The 20133-nt window shown below is 45.9% G+C and overlaps 2 protein-coding genes across 8 annotated transcripts in view; both read right to left on the reverse strand.

The window, feature by feature from the left end:
• Positions 1-9280, reverse strand: part of LOC109892893 (calpain-5) — a 61821-nt gene extending 52541 nt beyond the window's left edge. The window contains exon 1 of the mRNA XM_020485759.2: positions 9030-9280. The gene's annotated coding sequence lies outside the window, so the exon portion shown is untranslated. The remainder of the gene's footprint in view (positions 1-9029) is intronic.
• An 8817-nt stretch (positions 9281-18097) lies between these two features.
• The window catches only part of LOC109892906 (cullin-5), a 42930-nt gene continuing 40894 nt past the window's right edge, over positions 18098-20133 (reverse strand). For all 7 annotated transcript variants that reach the window (XR_004210324.1, XM_020485775.2, XM_020485774.2 and 4 more), the window contains one exon: positions 18098-19914. Coding sequence is in view for 6 of the 7 variants with exons in the window: in XM_020485775.2 (XP_020341364.1) it covers positions 19720-19914 (195 nt within the window). In the remaining variant the exon portion in view is untranslated. The remainder of the gene's footprint in view (positions 19915-20133) is intronic.

The following is a 20133-nucleotide window of genomic DNA, read 5'->3' on the forward strand; positions in this document are numbered from 1 at the left end:
CAAAACAATAAACGTGGAAAACCAAAAACAGCCCTATCTGGTGCAAAACACAGAGACAGGAACAATCACCCACAAACACACAGTGAAACCCAGGCTACCTAAATATGGTTCCCAATCAGAGACAATGACTAACACCTGCCTCTGATTGAGGACCATATCAGGCCAGACATAGAAATAGACAAACAAGACACCCAACATAGAATGCCCACTCAGATCACACCCTGACCAACCAAAACATACAAACATACAAAGCAAACTATGGTCAGGGTGTGACAGTACCCCCCCCCCCCCCCCCAAGGTGCGGACTCCGGCCGCAAAACCTGAACCTATTGGAGGGTCTGGGTGGGCATCTGTCCGCGGTAGCGGCTCTGGTGCTGGACGTGGCCCCCACTTCACCGTAGTCTTAGTCCCCCACCTTGTCCGCTTCCGTGGCCTCCTAGCCACGGCGACCCTACTTAATGACCCCACTGGACTGAGGGGCAGCTCGGGACAGAGGGGCGGAAGCTCGGGACAGAGGGTCTCTGGCGCCTCTGGGCTGAGGGGCTCTGGCGCCTCTGGGCTGAGGGGCTCTGGCGCCTCTGGGCTGAGGGGCTCTGGCGCCTCTGGGCTGAGGGGCTCTGGCGCCTCTGGGCTGAGGGGCTCTGGCGCCTCTGGGCTGACTGGCGGCACTGGCAGCCCCTGGCTGACTGGCGGCACCTGGCTGACTGGCGGCACCTGGCTGACTGGCGGCACCTGGCTGACTGGCGGCCCCTGGCTGACTGGCGGCCCCTGGCTGACTGGCGGCCCCTGGCTGACTGGCGGCCCCTGGCTGACTGGCGGCCCCTGGCGGCACTGGCGGCCCCTGGCTGACTGGCGGCACTGGCGGCCCCTGGCTGACTGGCGGCACCTGGCTGACTGGTGGCACCTGGCTGACTGGCGGCACTGGCGGCCCCTGGATGACTGGCGGCCCCTGGCTGACTGGCGGCACTGGCGGCCCCTGGCAGACTGGCGGCCCCTGGCAGACTGGCGGCGCTGGGCAGACGGGTGGCTCAGGCGGCGCTGGGCAGACGGGTGGCTCAGGCGGCGCTGGGCAGACGGGTGGCTCAGGCGGCGCTGGGCAGACGGGTGGCTCAGGCGGCGCTGGGCAGACGGGTGGCTCAGGCGGCGCTGGGCAGACTGGTGGCTCAGGCGGCGCTGGGCAGACGGGTGGCTCAGGCGGCGCTGGGCAGACGGGTGGCTCAGGCGGCGCTGGGCAGACGGGTGGCTCAGGCGGCGCTGGGCAGACGGGTGGCTCAGGCGGCGCTGGGCAGACGGGTGGCTCAGATGGCGCTGGGCAGACGGGTGGCTCAGGCGGCGCTGGGCAGACGGGTGGCTCAGGCGGCGCTGGGCAAACGGGTGGCTCAGGCGGCGCTGGGCAAACGGGTAGCTCAGATGGCGCTGGGCAGACGGGAGGCTCAGATGGCGCTGGGCAGACGGGAAGCTCTGGCAACGCTGGAGAGGAAGGCTCTGGCAGCACTGGACTGAGTACCTCTGGCGCCTCTGGACTGAGGGGCAGGAGCTCTGGTAGCGCCGAACAGGCGGGAGACTCCGGCTGCGCTGGAGAGGAGGAAGGCTCTGGCAGCGCTGGAGAGGCGGGAGCCTCTGTAAGGATGAGCCGGAGAGACAGCCTGGTGCGGGGGGCTTCCACCGGAGGGCTGGTGCGTGGAGGTGGTGACGGATAGACCGGACCGCGCAGGCGCACTGGAGCTCTTGAACACCGAGCCTGCCCAACCTTACCCGGTTGAATGGTCCCGGTCGCCCTGCCAGTGCGGCGAGGTGGAATAGCCCGCACTGGGCTATGCAGGCGAACCGGGGACACCGTGCGCAAGGCTGGTGCCATGTAAGCCGGCCCAAGGAGACGCACTGGAGACCAGATGCATAGAGCCGGCTTCATGGCACTTGGCTCGATGCCCACTCTAGCCCGGCCGATACGCGGAGCTGGAATGTACCGCACCGGGCTATGCACCCGCACTGGGGACACCGTGCGGGTGCTTCATAGCATAACACGGTGCCTGCCCGGTCTCTCCAGTCCCCCGGTAAGCACAGGAAGTTGGCGCAGGTCTCCTACCTGGCTTCGCCACACTTCCTGTGTGCCCCCCCCAATAAATATTTGGGGTTTACTCTCGGGCTTCCATCCACGCCGCCATAATGCCTCCTCATATCAGCGCCTCTCCGCCTTCTTCGCCTCCAGCTCTTCTTTGGGGCGGCGATATTCTCCAGGCTGTGCCCAGGGTCCTTTACCGTCCAATTCTTCCTCCCATGTCCATTCCTCCTCACGCTGCTCCTGCTGCCACTTCTCCTGCCGCACCTTGGGACGGCGACACTCCCCTGGTTTTGCCCAGGGTCCTCTCCCATCGAGGATTTCTTCCCAAGTCCAGACATTTTTATCGCGCTGCTCCTGCTGCTGCCCGTTACCACGCCGCTTGGTCCTGTTGTGGTTGGGTGATTCTGTGACGGTTTTCTTTTGGTGAAGGAGAGGCAGACCAAAACGCAGCGTGGTGGTTATTCATGTTTTTTAATAAAGACACTAGACATGAATAAACTAACAAAACAATAAACGTGGAAAACCAAAAACAGCCCTATCTGGTGCAAAACACAGAGACAGGAACAATCACCCACAAACACACAGTGAAACCCAGGCTACCTAAATATGGTTCCCAATCAGAGACAAGAACTAACACCTGCCTCTGATTGAGAACCATATCAGGCTAGACATAGAAATAGACAAACAAGACATCCAACATAGAATGCCCACTCAGATCACACCCTGACCAACCAAAACATAGAAACATACAAAGCAAACTGTGGTCAGGGTGTGACAGGTGGGCTATATACCGAGGGACTATGTACAGCTGCAGCGATTGGTTAGCTGCTCAGATAGCAGATGTTTAAAGTTGGTGCGGGGGAGAAAAGTCTCCAACTTCAGAGATTTTTGCAATTTGTTCCAGCCGCAGGCAGCAGAGAACTGGAAGACAAGGCGGCCAAATTAGGTTTTGGCTTTAGGGATGATCAGTGAGATATACCCGCTGGAGCGCGTGCTACGGGTGGGTGTTGCCATCGTGACCAGTGAACTGAGATAAGGCGGAGCTTTACCTAGCATAGACTTGTAGATGACCTGGAGCCAGTGGGTCTGGCGACGAACATGTAGCGAGGGCCAGCCGACTAGAGCATACAGGTCGCAGTTGTGGGTGGTATAAGGTGCTTTAGTAACAAAACGGATGGCACTGTGATAAACTGCATCCAGTTTGCTGAGTAAAGTATTGGAAGCTATTTTGTAGATGACATCGCCAAAGTCAAGGATCGGTAGGATAGACAGTTTTACTAAGGTAAGTTTTGCGGCGTGAGTGGAGGCTTCGTTGCAAAATAGAAAGCCGACTCTAGATTTGATTTTGAATTGGAGATGTTTGATATGAGTCTGGAAGGAGAGTTTGCAGTCTAGCCAGACACCTAGGTACTTATAGATGTCCACATATTCTAGGTCGGAACCATCCAGGGTGGTGATGCTAGTCGGGCGTGTGGGTGCAGGCAGCGAACGGTTGAAAAGCATGCATTTGATTTTACTAGCGTTTAAAGAGCATTTGGAGGCCACGGAAGGAGTGTTGTATGGCATTGAAGCTTGTTTGGAGGTTAGATAGCACAGTGGCCAAGGAAGGGCCAGAAGTATACAGAATGATGTCGTCTGCGTAGAGGTGGATCAGGGAATCGCCCGCAGCGAGAGCAACATCATTGATATATACAGAGAAAAGAGTCGGCCCGAGAATTGAACCCTGTGGTACCCCCATAGTTGGCTTACTGTTCATTGTTTGCCCACTTTGCCAATGTAGTGATCTAAAACAATAGGCAACATCAAATAGTTTTGTGATGAATAAGCCATTTGATTCAAAGTTGGAGTTGAATGTCTTTCTGCCCATCATTTTATTTAAAGCGCTCCAAAGTTTTTTCCATCATTCTTTATACCATTGATCTTGGCTTCATAATACAGTTTCTTCTCCTTTTTGTTGAGTTTAGTCACATATTTTCTCAATTTGCAGTAAGTCAACCAGTCAGATGTGCAGCCAGATTTATTAGCCACTCCTTTTGCCCCATCTATTTCAAACAACGTTTTTCAATTCCTCATCAATCCATGAAGCCTTTAAAGTTCAAAAGGTCAGTTTCTTAACAGGTGCATGTTTATCAATAATTGGTAGAAGCAATTTCATAAATTCATCAAGTGCATCGTCTGGATGCTCCTTATTAATCACATCAGACCAATAAATATTTTTATTTGGGGGATTTCTTAAGCTCATTGTGCTCTAGCGACTCCTTGTGGCGGGTCGGGCGCCTGCAAGCTGACCTCAGTTGTGAGTTAAACGGTGTTTCCTCCGAGACATTTGTGCGGTTGGCTTCCGGGTTTAGCAAGCATTGTGTTAAGAAGCAGCGCAGCTTTGCAGCGATGAGACAAGATTGTAACTACCAATTGAATATCACAAAATTGGGGAGAAAAGGGGCAAGTTTTTTTTTTTATAAAATGCTTCAAAACTGCAACATTTTCTCTACACCCAATGGCAAAATCTCACTCAGGGCCTCCAAAAGGCTAATTAGCTAATACTAAAACTATTCATACAGAAAAACATTGCTTTTCAAAGCACCATTTAAGCCTTGCAACAGAGAACCATATACTGTAGGCCTGTCTCAGTTTTGGAAATGTTGGTGATACACTATACTATATATAAAATAAGTGTGTGTATATTCCTTCAAATTAGTGGATTCTGCTATTTCAACCACACCCGTTGCTGACAGCTGTATAAAATGGAGCACACAGCCATGCGATCTCCATAGACAAACATTGGCAGTGGAATGGCCCATACTGAAGAGCTCAGTGACTTTCAACGTGGCACCGTCATAGGATGCCACCCTTCAAACAAGTCAATTCGTCAAATTTCTGCCCTGCTAGAATTCAACAGTAAGTGCTGTTATTGTGAAGCGGAAACGTCTAGGAGCAACATCGGCTCAGCCGCAAAGTGGTAGGACACACAAGCTCACAGAACGGGACCACCGAGTGCTGAAGCACGTAGCACGTAAAAATAATCTGCAACACTCACTACCGAGATCCAAATGTGCCTCTGGAAGCAACGTCAGCACAAGAACTGTTCGTCGGTAGCTTCATGAAATTGGCTTCCATGGCCAAGCAGCCGCACACAAGCCTAAGATCACCATGTGCAATGCCAAGTGTCAGCTGGAGTGGTTTAGAGCTCACCACCATTGGACTCTGGAGCAGTGGAAATGCGTTCTCTGGAGTGATGAATCACGCTTCACCATCTGGTAGTCCGACAGATGAATCTGGGCTTGGTGGATGCCAGGAGAATGCTACCTGCCCCAATGCATAGTACCAACTGTAAAGTTTGGTGGAGGAGTAATAATGGTCTGGGGCTGTTTTTCATTGGAAGGGGAAATCAAGGGAAAGGGAAATCTTAATGCTACAGTATACATTCATACACACATACTAGACAATTCTGTGCTTACAACTTCTTGGCAACAGTTTGGGGAAGGCCCTTTCCTGTTTCAGCATGACAATGCCCCTGTGCACAAAGCGAGGTCCATACAGAAATGGTTTGTCGAGATCGGTGTGGAAGAACTTGACTGGACTGCACAGAGCCCTGACCTCAACCCCATCAAACAACTTTGGGATGAATTGGAACGCAGACTGCGAGCAAGGCCTAATCGCCAAACATCAGTGCCTGTCCTCACTAATGCTCTTGTTGCTGACTGCAAACAAGTTCCCGCAGCTCCAACATCGAGTGGAAAGCCTTCCCAGAAGAGTGGAGGCTTTTATTGCAGCAAAGGGCGGTACAAAGTCAGTATATGGTTTGTCATTGCTAGGGTTCATTTAATGAGACTACTAGAGTATCAAATAATATAATATAATTCAGACATTTTGACCAGGGCCCTTAAATGTAGTACAGTAAATAAGGAGCCATTTGGGACATATGTCTGGTCTTCTGATAGGACACAGACAAAGTGATTGTCTCGAGGATGAGGACTGCCAACATCCTGATTACACCCATGGATCTGGAGGAACAATACTGTACACACACACACACACACACACACGCACACACACACAGAGAGAGAGAGAGACTCCATCTTTCTCTTGGTGGTGTGGTAGTGCAGAGAAAGACAAAGAAGAGAGCGTGAGAGAAAGAGATCCTCTTTTTCTTTGTTGGTGTGGTAGTGCAGAAGTGCAAAAGAATGTGCAAAAGAGAGAGATACGCCTCTCTCCATCTCCCTGTGTGGTAGTGCAGAGAAAAAACTGAAAGAGGGGATACCTGCACTGGTTGGCTGGTGGAGGGGTGCACCACAGGCAGGCAGGGCCTTCCCTCTCTCCCTCACCCCCTCCTGAATGTGTTATGAGGAGGGCTATCCCAGCCAGCAGCATTATGCCATACTTTCTGCAGTCTCCTCTAGCAAGCTAGAAGTTGGCCGATCCATGCATCTGACATCAGTGGTGTATTCATGAACCTGAAATGTTCAGGCCCTGGTTTCCCGATAGCGAAGGAACTTAGGCTTACGAGTGTTTTAACAATACATCTGTCCTGCAACGCGGAATATTTAAACAGTGTTTCCCAAAACACCACACAGAGAGAACATTTGCTAAGTGTGTGTGTTGAGGAACGCATCGATACCGATTAGATTGATAACAGCTAGGATCGAAAGAAAGCTGATTGCAGCGCTGCCTTTCTCCATTCAAATCTTACCTTAACATTAGAACTATTCCACAATAATGACAACGGATCAGCTCCTACAGAGATATTATCACCTATGGCTGAAAATATTAACTAGACCCTATAATAATGCATACAATTAAGATCTGGCACATCATTGCGCACCTGTCAGGCTACACAAAAGTTACAGACAGTAGCCAACTAGAAAAAGAAATGGAATGAACATGAAATTGATTTTAATATTAATATGAAGCATATACTGTAGGTAAGCTATTTATCTTTAACTGCAGTCATCTCAGTTTTTATTTGGAGCATATTTTTGTCCTTTAATTGTTTGTTACAATTGCAAAGACATTGGCAACTTTGTATTTGTAGTCAACTTCGTTGTGAAGTTATCGGCGCTCACAGAGAGACAGATAGAATCAACATTTTATGTTTAGCGGTAATGCACATAAAGTGAAGCAGTAGGGAAAAAACTAATCTAACGACGAACTTAGCTGTTCTACGAGTGGTCTGAGGAAGTTGGTAAATAACAAGTGTTTTCATGTGCAACTTTAGTAAGGATGATTTTGGGAAAGAGCTCTGAGATTCAGCGATGTTCCTATGAAGGTTCTAACGATTAACTTAGCCTTAAAGCTAGGAGGGATCCAGCTTTTGTCAAATTAACGTCAGATAGGATAACTTACGCAGCAGGATAATAGCGTAACAGGTTAGGAGAATTAAGTTAAAGTTAGAAAAGGGATACGGTTAGCAAAAAAAAAATATATATATAATTATGATGTACAATTGGTAAAAGATGGATCCGTCTAGTTATGACCTTAAGATGCTTTTGGGAAACCGGGCCCTGAATGTTGCATATAGAAATAGAATGAATAGAGACGACACGATTTCCTATTTCTATCTGACAGACAATCATTTGCGCTCTATACAATTCATTTCCATAGGAACGTTCCGTTTCGTCATCCTCCGTCACTCTCTTAACCTATCAGCCAACATGCATCATAATTTGCTATAACTAATAGGCTGGCCTTTATAGGCCAGATGCATTAGTCATAACAAAAGATGAGTGCATTATGGCGGTGTTTCCCAACCTCGGTGCCTGAGTACCCCCAAGAGCACAATTGTAACCCCAGACAAAAACACCTGATACAACTTGTCAAGGTATGCTTGTCCAGGGCCACAACAAAAATATGTAGCCTACTGTTGGGTGTACTCGATGACTGGAGTTGGGAAGCTGGAGTTGGGGGACAAATAGGCAAGGCTTCTTACAGGAGAGAGAGAGAGCTAGCATCCAGTAGGCTATATTAGTTGTGTCACATGGACCTACATTTAAGAATCACCAAGGGAGTTCAGATTACATATAGTTTTACAAATGGCTTGCATATGACATAATTTAAGGCAATCAGGCCTATTGTAGACCTTTCTTATTTCGCAATGGACTGTTCGTGTTCTGACCTAGATCTATCTGACCATTTGTCTGCCTTTAACAATAGGCTATTTACTCAAGTCTGTGTAACTGTTTAGGTGAAAGATTGAAGGTTTAGACGGTCGTAACGGTAATAATAAGAGCCTATAATTTGGACACAGCTGCGCCTGGTAGCTATGGGAGACAATTTGTCTAGCTACCTATCCATCCACATCGCTCCGGCCAACTAGCAGTCGATAGAGCAACGGAATTAAATGCAGGGTCGTCGGGCAAGGAGAGGACAGTATCCTCGTGGGTGTTGGTCTTAAAACCAGACAATTATCAACTTGGTCCTCGCATATCAGAAGGAGCAAGTTAGCAATGCATTCTCCTGAAATATCAAAATGATCAAATAAGCACCACTCTACTGCAAGCCCTTCTGGAAGGCATAAATAAGAAAATAGGGTTATAGCAATAGTGGCAAACTGTAGCTAGAAATCAAGGTTGCAGCGGTAGTCTATTGTTTGGTGGGATAATATGTTGTTATTCTGTTGCCAATTGTGGAAAGAGCAGATCCTAGCTAATAACCACATATTGAAAGACTTCCTTCGCGCGTGGTATCCCACAGCAGTGCACGCGACGGGTCAAACAATGCTCCCAACGGACGGCGAGGCATAGGCTAACTCCGTTGGTAATGGATCATGTCTCGTATATGCACCCTACTTTGAGCACAACACAAGCCCCGGCAGCAGCTCGCATGACTAGCCTACTGTATTTTCCTTCCAACTACTGTTCCCGCCTCCCATCACCTCCTCAACCACAGTCACTCGTATTGCACGGATTACAAAAGCGGCATCTGCAGCGAGGTCCCTAATGCAAATGAGGCGGTGTTGTTTTACTGTTACCTGAACAGAGCTCCTCTCCCTTGGGCGACGTGTTCTCTCTGTTCCTCCGGGGATCCAGCGGGTCGGGTATGGCAGTCCCAGCCGGGGCTGCTGTGATTCCTCCTCGGTCCTGCCTGAGCAACGCACCCCCCTCCGAACCGCTTGCAATCTCGCTCTCCCCTATGGAAAGCCAAAAGGTTCAAATCGTTTTACTCGGAACATGTCTACACTTTGTCATTATCATGTTTCACTTGCTTTTTAAAAAGTGTCAAATGTAGATTTTCTTAACATGTGTTTTTTCCCACTTGTTCAGTGTGCGTTTATAGGTGATTTGAACGCTCGTAATTATCATTTTTCACGTGTTTTTTTCAAGTGTCAAATGTCATTGTTACACGTGTTCTAAACACCTGTCCAGTGCACATTTACAGGTAGCATTTTTTATTATTATTCATGGGTGACTAATAAGCCCAAGCAGTAAGCTAGGCCATTATATACGTTATAAAATATTGAAAATGTATAAATAAACTCAGCAAAAAAAAGAAACGGCCCTTTTTCAGGACCCTGTCTTTCAAAGATAATTCATAAAATCCAAATAACTTCACAGATCTTCATTCTAAAGGGTTTAAACCACTGTTTCCCATGCTTGTCAATGAACCATAAACAATTAATGAACATGCACCTGTGGAACTGTCATTAAGGCACTAACAGCTTACAGAGGGTAGGCAATTAAGGTCACAGCTCTGAAAACTTAGGACACTAAATTGGCCTTTCTACTGATTCTGAAAAACACCAAAAGAAAGATGCCCAGGGTCCCTGCTCATCTGTGTTAGCGTGCCTTAGGCACGAGGACTGCAGATGTGGCCAGGGCAATAAATTGCAATGTCCGCACTGTGAAATGCCTATGACAGCTCTACAGGGAGACAGGATGGGCAGCTGTTCGTCCTCACAGTGGCAGACCACGTGTAACAACACCTGCACAGGATCGATACATCCGAACATCACACCTGCGGGACAGGTACAGGATGGCAACAACAACTGCCAGAGTTACACCAGGAATGCACAATTCCTCCATCAGTGCTCAGACTGACTGCAACAGGCTGAGAGAGGCTGGTCTGAGGGCTTGTAGGCCTGTTGAAAGGCAGGTCCTCACCAGACATCACTGGCAACAACGTCGCCTATGGGCAAAACCCACCGTTGCTGGACCAGACAGGACTGGCACAAAGTGCTCTTCACTGACGAATCACAGTTTTGTCTCACCAGGGGTGATGTTCGGATTCACCTTTACTGTCGAAGGAATGAGCATTACACCGAGGCCTGTACTCTGGAGTGGGATCGATGTGGAGGTGGAGGGTCTGTCATGGTCTGGGGCGGTGTGTCACAGCATCATTGGACTGAGCTTGTTGTCATTGCAGGCATTCTCAACGCTGTGCGTTACAGGGAAGACATCCTTCTCCCTCATGTGGTTACCGTGATTTCCTGAAAGGCAGGAATGTCAGTGTTCTGCCATGGCCAGGGAAGAGCCCGGATCTCAATCCCATTGAGCACATCTGGGACCTGTTGGATCGGAGGGTGAGGGCTTGGGCCATTCCCCCCAGAAATGTCCGGGAACTTGCCTTGGTGGAAGAGTGGGGTAACATCTCACAGCAAGAACTGGCAAATCTGGTGCAGTCCATGAGGAGATGCACTGCAGTACTTAATGCAGTACTTAATGACTGTTACTTTTGATTTTGACCCCCCCTTTGTTCAGGGACACATTATTCCATTTCTGTTAGTCACATGTCTGTGGAACTTGTTCAGTTTATGTCTCAGTTGTTGAACCTTGTTATGCTCATACAAATATTTACACATGTTAAGTTTGCTGAAAATAAACACAGTTGACAGTGAGAAGATGTTTATTTCTTTGATGAGTTTATTAAAAAGAAATCACTATATTGGGGAAAATAGTAGTGTGTACACTTTGTCACTGGTGTAAAATTCCAAATGCTCTTTGACGTACAAAACTGTGTATGCGACCAATACACTTTTATTTTATTTGATCACTATTTGAAGTCCTCATTGCCACAACAATTGAAGTGTAATTTAAATTTAGAACTGACATAAAATTCCTTTTTTATATGCAGTCAGACACCTTGCATACATCATTCACAAATGTAAAAAAAAGTAATAGCAATTTAAAATATCCCAATCCCAATCCAGGAAAGGAAACACAAACAATAGGAAAGGAAACGAGGAAAGGAAGCTAGGAAAAGTAGTAGTAGAGGAAAGGGAGTTAAGAACAAAATGGAACTGAACAGCATCGGCAGTAAACGTTTTCTGTTACAAAACGTTTTGTGAAAGACTAAACGTTTTGCAATAGATTTTGTGTAATGATTACACCCCTGATTGTACCACTCGATTTCCTGGGGCACTTTCAGTAGGCAAATGTTGCCAATAGAAATGTTATAAATAGAGCTGACATGATTTGTTATTCTACAGTCAGTGAGGCTTGTTTGTTCCACACAATACATTTCTATCTAAAGGTTCCAAAAAAAGTGTCAGGATAAGGTAAGGAAAATGGATTTCAAGACAAAGCAATTCATAATGACAGACTATTGCTGAATCTGATACAGAATATGGTCGTGACTGGATACCACAGTTTCACTCGAAAAGTGTTGTCTTGTGTGAACAGCCCATTTGTGTTTCCCAGTTGAGGCTGCTTCCCAACTTCAGACATACTGCATGGTGACTATTCGTGCATTTCCCTGTGAAAAAAAAAGCAACACAGAAAACACAGGAAAGTTTAGAATAATTCCTGTTTTTCAGTAGTAGTTGATGTTAATTGCGTAATGTAAAACAAATCATTCGTCATACACTACATTCATACTTGAATGTCCCTGCAGATGTTTCTATACACTCGACCCTGGCCAGTATTTATCTTCATTTTATATTACTGAATGGCATGTTAGTGGGAAGACAAATAAGCCATATTAAACAACTGTGTGTGTGGCACCATTGGTCGAGCTTAAGGCTGCAGGGAAAACTCACTGCTGGACTATGCTGACCACTGTCTCCCTTCCCATTTACCAGAATTGTGCTTTTGTGCTTACATTTTTTTTATTCAAAAAAACACATTGTAGCACTCTGGTGCACTGCAAAACATGACTCATTCTGTATCTTACACACTGTCAAATGCAATGGAGTGTGTTGAATGGTTGGTGTCCATACAAGGACAAGTATACAACTAGACATTACCATCTCAATGACCAGATAGCCATTGAGGTGAGAAATGTAGCCTCACCAACAGCAAACACACCTCCATAAACATTATTATGTAAGCGGAAGCTCATAGATGATGATGATGAGGAGGTTTCCTCATCATCAGGGGGGGGGGGCTGCACTGCTATTTCACTGTTAAATGGATCAGGCCTTTGCTGACAAGCATCTGAAATAAGATAATCTTGTATCATGCTCGGACTGCCTTGGATATAAGTGCAAGTGGATACCGTCTTGGCCACGTACATAGGCTTACGGTATGTGTCCTCCAGATTGAAGGCCTGTCTAAGAGTAGAGCAAAGCAACTGGTGAAGTACAGCTCTGTTTTAGCTGTTATGGGCAGCCTAGTTGTGTAGAGAAAAGTGATTTAATGTAATGTAATTTATGATTTCAAATAAAGTACCGGCATATAATGTAATCTTCAATCAAATGTTTGTATGTGTGTGTGGTTTAAGTGAGGGATCAACAGCGTGGCCACTTTTGTTGGGTTGTATTGCAGAAATCTCAAAATGAAAGCAGTGTGTTCCCTCCGATACAGTATGTCAGAGGTTGGCAATCCTGGTCCTGGAGTGCTGCAGGCACATTGTTTTTGATTTAAATGACCTTGGAAGACCAGGTGTGTTGAATTAAGTCAATAACTGAATTGATCAATTAGCTCAGTAGCTCATGGTTTGGGGTACAAAAATGGGGATAGAGGAAAGAGAAAGAAGGTTTAGGGGAGAGACTGGCGAGCAGAGGCAAGTAGGCCAAACCATTTATACAAAGAGATGTGTGGCATGTTGTGATGCCTTGAGGAAGCTTCAGTCTTCCTTTTACACTCAACAATGTCTATGTGTTTATGCATATACATGAACAGCTTGTCGTGGTATTCATATAATTACCTGAAACTCGTCTGTCCAACAAGATCCCACACTTGGAACTTCAGGTTCTTGCAAGTTACAGTCTCGATTGCTGTACAACACAATGACAGAGATGAAATACCTTGAGCTATAAGCACATGTCAAGAAATAAGAAAGGAATGCCCTGTAACAATCCACTGTATTTATGACATGTGAAAAGACAATTTATTATAGTGGAGCACACAACAACATAACAATCTATTCTCCCTGTATGAACCTGGAACTTTCCAAGTAGAAATAAATGAAAAACAAAAGTGTAACGTACTGGGAATTAAATAGATAACAAAGTCAGTTACAGTAACATAACGATGGCGCCATACATTTCTATCACAAGTTGCTGGGCTGACAGATGGCATGAAATGGCAAATAACTTGTCAAAAAAGGGCGAAATCTTTACTATGAAATTAGTAAACAAACTAGGTACAACATCCTCTTGGCTAGTCAGTACAAAAGAAAGATAACCGGCTAGCTAGCTAACATACAATATAATGGTAAGAGAAGCTAGTTAGCACAACATGCTAGCAGACTTATAGAAGAGAAAAACACATTCATAAACGCTATACAGTACTAGTTGTAAACCGCGATGGAATGTATAAAATTATATCTAAAATCTGGAAATAAAATAGCACACTTACAGATAGGTAGCGAAAGAGCACCTCCATCGATGTTTTTCGATCTTAAGCTTGCTTGAAGGAATCAATCAGTGGGCTTCTATATTTATATATACTGTATATTAAAACAATTATATTTTTCTAAATATAAAGGCTTTACGAAAAGCTTTATGGCTTTTGGAAAAGAGAAAATCAACCATATAATTGTCCTTCAACTGGGAAATTCCTACTTTGAAAAGTAACTTCACAGAAGACACGCGTTTCCTACACTTGGAAATGCAAACACAACAGGTGAAAAAAATCTAGGGTAAAAATGCTCACAATGTGTGAAATTAAGAAGACGTGTTTTATTCACCTGTTCATGCAAAAAGGACATGCGGAAGAATTAAGTTTAAAAATGTACACCAATCGGTTAGAAAGCATGAATGTTGTACTTTCAGATGCATGAAATTGTGCTACAGCACACGTTTTGAACGTCTATGTAGTAACTAGCACAATTTCAAGGGTCTGAAAGTACCACTTTGTAGCCCCTCCCTTGTCAATTTCCAGGAGTTTGACTTTGTTTGATATCCGTCTGGTCAGGGTGAATTGCTTACTCGGGGGGTGGGAGATGTTGCTAAATATGGATCAAATTGTTAAAATTAGTCAATTACATTTACTAATGTAAACAATACAGCAAGGCGAAATTTTTAAAAGCGTTTCCATGTTGCATTACAACTACAAAGTTGACGCTCACTAGCTATCTTATTTTCATTGAAATAGCATAGCTGGTTAGCTAGCTAGCAATAGTCTTCTGTCTTGCTAAATGAGCTGCTTTTCCTGAAAATGTATATCTGATAAAGTTGTTAGTTCTAGTTGTTGTTGTACTTATGCAATGTCCAGGAAATGTTACAGCCACAACATCATAATCAAGTACTCATGCACCTGCAGACTAGCAAGGAGGAAAGCCTATAGAACAATAACTACTAGCTATTTATATCCGATAGACATTTTATGCGCTTGCTAAATGAGCTGCTTTTCCTAAAAATGTCTCTGATAAAACTATACTCTTAGAAAAAAGGTGCTGTCTAGACCCTAAAAGGGTTATTCGGCTGTCCCCATAGGATAACTTTTTGAAGAACCCTTGTTGGTTCCAGGTAGAACCTTTTTTGTTCCAAGTAGAACCATTTTGGGTTCCATGTAGAACCCTTTCCACAGATGGGTCTACATGGAACCCAAAAGGGTTATACTAATGGGACAGCCGAAGAACGCTTTGGAACCTTTTTCTCTAAGAGTGTATCTAGTGGTTGTTCTAATGCAATGTCTGCTAAAATGATGTATGTTTTGTATGGTTACTTTTTACATTCTGAAACATTGTCATTAGTTTTGGACTAGACTATGATATGGAAATGTCTACTGTAAATACAACAATTTTTAAAAGGTTGAATGAAATTAGTACCGTTTCTAATAGTTTGTTGCTACTGTATGGTGAGGAAGTGGGAAATATGGAATACATCAGAGGAGAAGGGGAGAATTAATGAGCTCCCTGCACCATAGAAATGGGGGAGAGGGCAGGAATGGGGGGCCAACCCCTGGGGGAGAGTTCCAGAGAGGGATGGGCCCTATCCAGGAAGGGGGGCCATCACCCCGAGAGGGGGGCCATCCCTGGCTGGATGAAGTGGAAGTGAGCGGGGGTCGGCCCCCCCTGTCTGGAGATCAGCTCCTGCTCTCTGGGTCAGCCCCAGCTTTCTCCGGGTGTATTTAGGTGGTGACCCTGGTGACCACGGGCAGTGGTCGGGCCCTCTCTCCAAGGTCAGCCCCTCCTCCCTGGGTTGGCCCATCTCTCTCTGGCAGTCTCCCATACTCTCTTCCTGGTGCAGAGAGCAGGGCCGATGTAGTGGCTACACCTGGTGGTTGGGGGCAGGAGGATGGCCACCCTCTCCGGGTGTTGGCCCCCCTCTCATTGGATAGGGCCCATCCCTCTCTGGAACTCTCCCCCGGGGGTTGGCCCCCCATTTTCGTCCCTCTCCCCCCTTTCTCTGGTGCAGGGAGCTGGGTGGATCTAGTGGCGCCCCTGGTGGCCGCGAGCAGGGGTTGGCCCCCCCTCCCTGAGTCGGCCCCAGCCCTCTCCGTCCGTCTCTCCCCCTATTTCCCTGATTCAGGGAGCTCGGTGGAGGTAGTGGCGCCCCCTGGTGGCTGTGGGCGGGGGTCAGCCCCCCTCTCCCTGGGATGGCCCCATCCCTCTCTGGCCTTCTCCACCAATATCCCTAGTGCAGGGAGATAGGTGGATGTAGTGTCGCCCCCGATGGCCCTGGGCAGGGGTCGGTCCCCCCTCCCTGAGATGGCCTCAGCTTTCTCTGGCCCTCACCCCCGATATCCCTGGGCAGGGAGCTGTCTGGATGTATTGGCGCCCTCTGTTTGCCGTTGGCGGGGTTTGGCCCCACTCTCTGGGGGGTGGCCCCCTCTCCCTCGGTCGACCTCAGCCCTCTCCCCTCATCTCCCTGGCCTGCTGCAGGGGGCTGGCTAGATATACTGGTGCCCCCTGGTGGCCATGGGAGGGGGTAAGCACCCCTCTACGGGGGTCTGGGCCCCATCCCTGGGAAAGCCTCAGTCCTCTCTGGCCCTCTCCCCATATCACTGGGGAAGGGAGCTGGCTGTATTTGGGCCCTCTGGTGGCCTTCAGGGTGTCATCCCACCCAGTAACTAGAGCGCGAGTCTCTAGACAAGAGTCTCTGGGTTAGAGCGTTAACATCGCCTGTAAATGCACACTGGACAGGTGTAATAAACACGTGCGAAAATTGACCAAAACAAGCGTTCTCATCACCTGCAAATGCACACTGGACAGGTGTAATAAACATGTGTAAAATTTGACCATAACGATCGTTCAAATCACCTGTAAATGCACACAGGACAGGTGAAAAAAAATCACATGCACAAATTACATTTGACACTTGAAAAAAGCAAGAGAAAATGATAATTACAAGCGTTCAAATCACCTGTAAAAGCACACTGGACAAGTGGAAAATGCACATGTAAAGAAAATTACATTTGACACTTGAAAAAAAATACTAATCACAAGTGTTGCATGTTTCTGGTAAAGACGATTTGAACCTTTTGGCTTTCCATATGTCCCTCTCCAAGTGCACGCCAGGGAGGAGCCTACAAGGAGCTGCGGACTGAGCATGTGCGGTGTCGGTGTTGACACCAAACGTACACTTAAAGCAAGTGCAAATCTTATTAAACGTGCTAATTTTGTGATGGCCTACTCAGACTTTAAAAACATTATGAGCGAAATGTCTTCAATACGCTATTAATGTTGTCTGATAAATGCAATGGATGAGTGTTGGTAAGAAATCACATCACTGAATTGAAAAATTGTTGGCTGCACTCTGCCCCACTCGTGTGGTCAAGATGTGCAACAGATAAGAATACTGTGTAAAAAGATTAACCCATGGACTGGAATGAACCTATAGCGCAAGGGACCAGGTGTGTGTCCCAATTAGCACTACTGTTTTCCGAAGAGTATACTTGTTCTCTTTCCTTCATGGACTTCGAAATTACTGCTATACGGAAACTCTGTCTAGCCCATGCCAACAATAATTAAATGCGTCTACATTTGTGGGGAGTAGTGAATGAGAGCAAACTTCTGGAGGAAAAAGAGATTATAAAGGACGCATCCCGACCATAGGCTTCTTGTCTAGAGTTAGGCTATAAACCATATTGCACACACGGGATTCGAAGTGGGTATTGCAGCAGGCAGTTTTTCAGTTCACAAAGCAAACCCTGAATCATTAGACTAACTGTTTGTAGTTATACATGTGCTGCGTTAATAAGCAATTCGAAATTTCAGAGTTTCTTAGTTCCGACTAGCATGCGAACACTGCATTAAAACGTGACGTCGTTCCTGGACCCAGACTAACATTAGTTCTAGATTGTTTTAAAAATATTCTCAATGGAGAATCTTCATTGAAAGTGCACTTTATTCCAGAACTAGGTTTAATCTGGGGTGGGGAAATTGGCTCCACATGAGTTAACAATAACTTTCAAAAATCTTTTCAAAAGGACTCCATTTGACAAATTCCTAAATATATAAACTTGCAATGAGCATGACACAATTTATTTGATTCGTTCACCCACCAGGCCATACTCAACATCAGCATTCTTTACAAACCAGCTGTAACCGCAACAGAGATTTAGCACCATTTAAAATGACAGCGACGGAATCAGAATTCCCGAAGTTTAATGCCGCCTAGCAATGGACATATGCTAGAAAATGTAGTTACTTGCACCTTTTTCCTGCTTTGGGAAGTAGCCCAGGGTCGAATGACAACGTTGATTTTGACGGTCATATTTTTTTTATAAGGTGCTGTTTATTTCATCATTTCATTACATTTCTGTACACTCCTTTAGCTCTGTACTGTAGTAGTTACCATCAGAACCATGTATAGAGAAGGTTATATACAGTATTTTGACATTGACATGTTTTGGATCTGTACTCCAGCATTTGAAATGATACAATGACTGAGGTTAAAGTGCAGACTATCAGATTTAATTTGAGGGTAATTTCATCCATATTGGGTAAACCGCTCAGAAATTACAGCACTTTTTGTACATAGTCACCACATTACAGAGAACAAAAAGTATTTGGACAAATAATTGTGCCTCTTTCTCAATTATTATTTACGATTCATTCATTATTATCTGCATCCACGTTAAATGTATAAGTGTTTGGAAACATTCACAAAAAAAGTGACTCCAAAATGACAATGCATGGTATTGTGCCCTTTCTATTGGGCACAATATAATCAAAAACACAAAGAAAACAAACTGCAATTGCATCCAACAATTTGTAGTCACAGTGTGCTAAAAATATGGGACCAAATACTGTTGACTACTTTAATGTATTTTCTAAATGGTTCACCCAATATGGATGAACATACCCTCAAATTAAAGCAAACAGTCTGCACTTTAAAATCAGTCAAAACAGAAAATGTGTGTCAGTCTCTCTTGTGAACATTTCTGAATTACAATATATACTGTGGAGCCAGTTTCCCCACCCCAGATTAAACCTAGTTCTGGAATAAAGTGCACTTTCAATGAAGATTCTCCATTGAGAATATTTAAAAAAAATCTGGGACTAATGTTAGTCTAGGTCCGGGAAAGTCCAGGAACGACGTCACGTTTTAATGCAGTGTTCACATGCTAGTCGGAACTAAGAAACTCTGAAATTGACTTGTTGAACGCAGCACATGTATAACTACAGTTAGTCGAATGATTCAGGGTTTCCTAGTTCCGACTAGCACGTGAATGCGGCATTCATTCTTTGTTCTTCACCACAAACAAAAACATGGCCGACAGCTTGGCTCAGACAGTTGCCAGAGGACACAGCTTGTTCTGTTGAAGAGGTCCGGCGACTAGTGTTGGTCAGGCACAAAACTTGGGACTGTAGATAGAGGAAAACAGACCTCCTACCGTTCTTCCTTCCATGTCATTAGAGAGACCTAACAACCATCGCCACTCCAATAGTGGTGGGGTGTCTATGGATGGTGTCGGGGAGGTGGTGCAGTCTGTGTGGTGGTTGGTTGACAGTAAGGCGAACGCCACATTAACAGAGACAAACCTTCACAACCACCATCCACATCCCGTCTACAGACAAGGAAATGCCTCTTAGACAAAAACGATGACTGACACTCGGTGGGTGTGGACTCCTGCTGAGAAGCTCAAACTCATTTCTTTTTTACCTTTTCATTTTCCCCACACAAACTCCTCCTTTTATACATTTCTGTAACTCTGTCCTAAGTCAAGTCTTTATTTCCCCACATGAATAGATAAACAAATTATCAAAGGTCAACATGAAAATATTGTTATTGTCCATCAGGGTTGAACCCCCACGATACAAAGATGTTATTTTTCTCTAAGACAGTCAGGCCTGGAAATATTTTATTGTCCATCAGGCCTGAAGAACCACCGTTATGCCATGTAGATGAAGGTGTTGAGATCCGTCTCGTCCCGCTTGATGTACTTGTGCTCAATGAGCCACTCCATCTGCTCCTTGATCATCTTCTTTTGAGGTAGGAACATGTTTTTGAGGATCTCGACCAGCTCTGTCTGCAGCTGGGCGTTGGTGATCCGCTTGCGCATCTTCATGATTTGGATGATGGCCTCCTGGAAAGGGAGAGACCAGGAGAAGAAAGAGAGGGTGAATCTCAATTGTACGGTATTCCCTTGATACCTTGCATCCTCCATCCTTGCCGCTTTCTCAAAATGCATTGTAGGAGAAGAGCCAAGGGGAGAAACCGCAGATCTTCTGCCTCAATGTGCTTTGAGAAAGAGACAAGGATGTGAAATCAAAAAATCTTATTTGCAATGACCTTTAAATGGGGA

The sequence above is a fragment of the Oncorhynchus kisutch genome, linkage group LG6 (genome assembly GCF_002021735.2).
Source record: "Oncorhynchus kisutch isolate 150728-3 linkage group LG6, Okis_V2, whole genome shotgun sequence".
Classification (NCBI taxonomy): domain Eukaryota; kingdom Metazoa; phylum Chordata; class Actinopteri; order Salmoniformes; family Salmonidae; genus Oncorhynchus; species Oncorhynchus kisutch.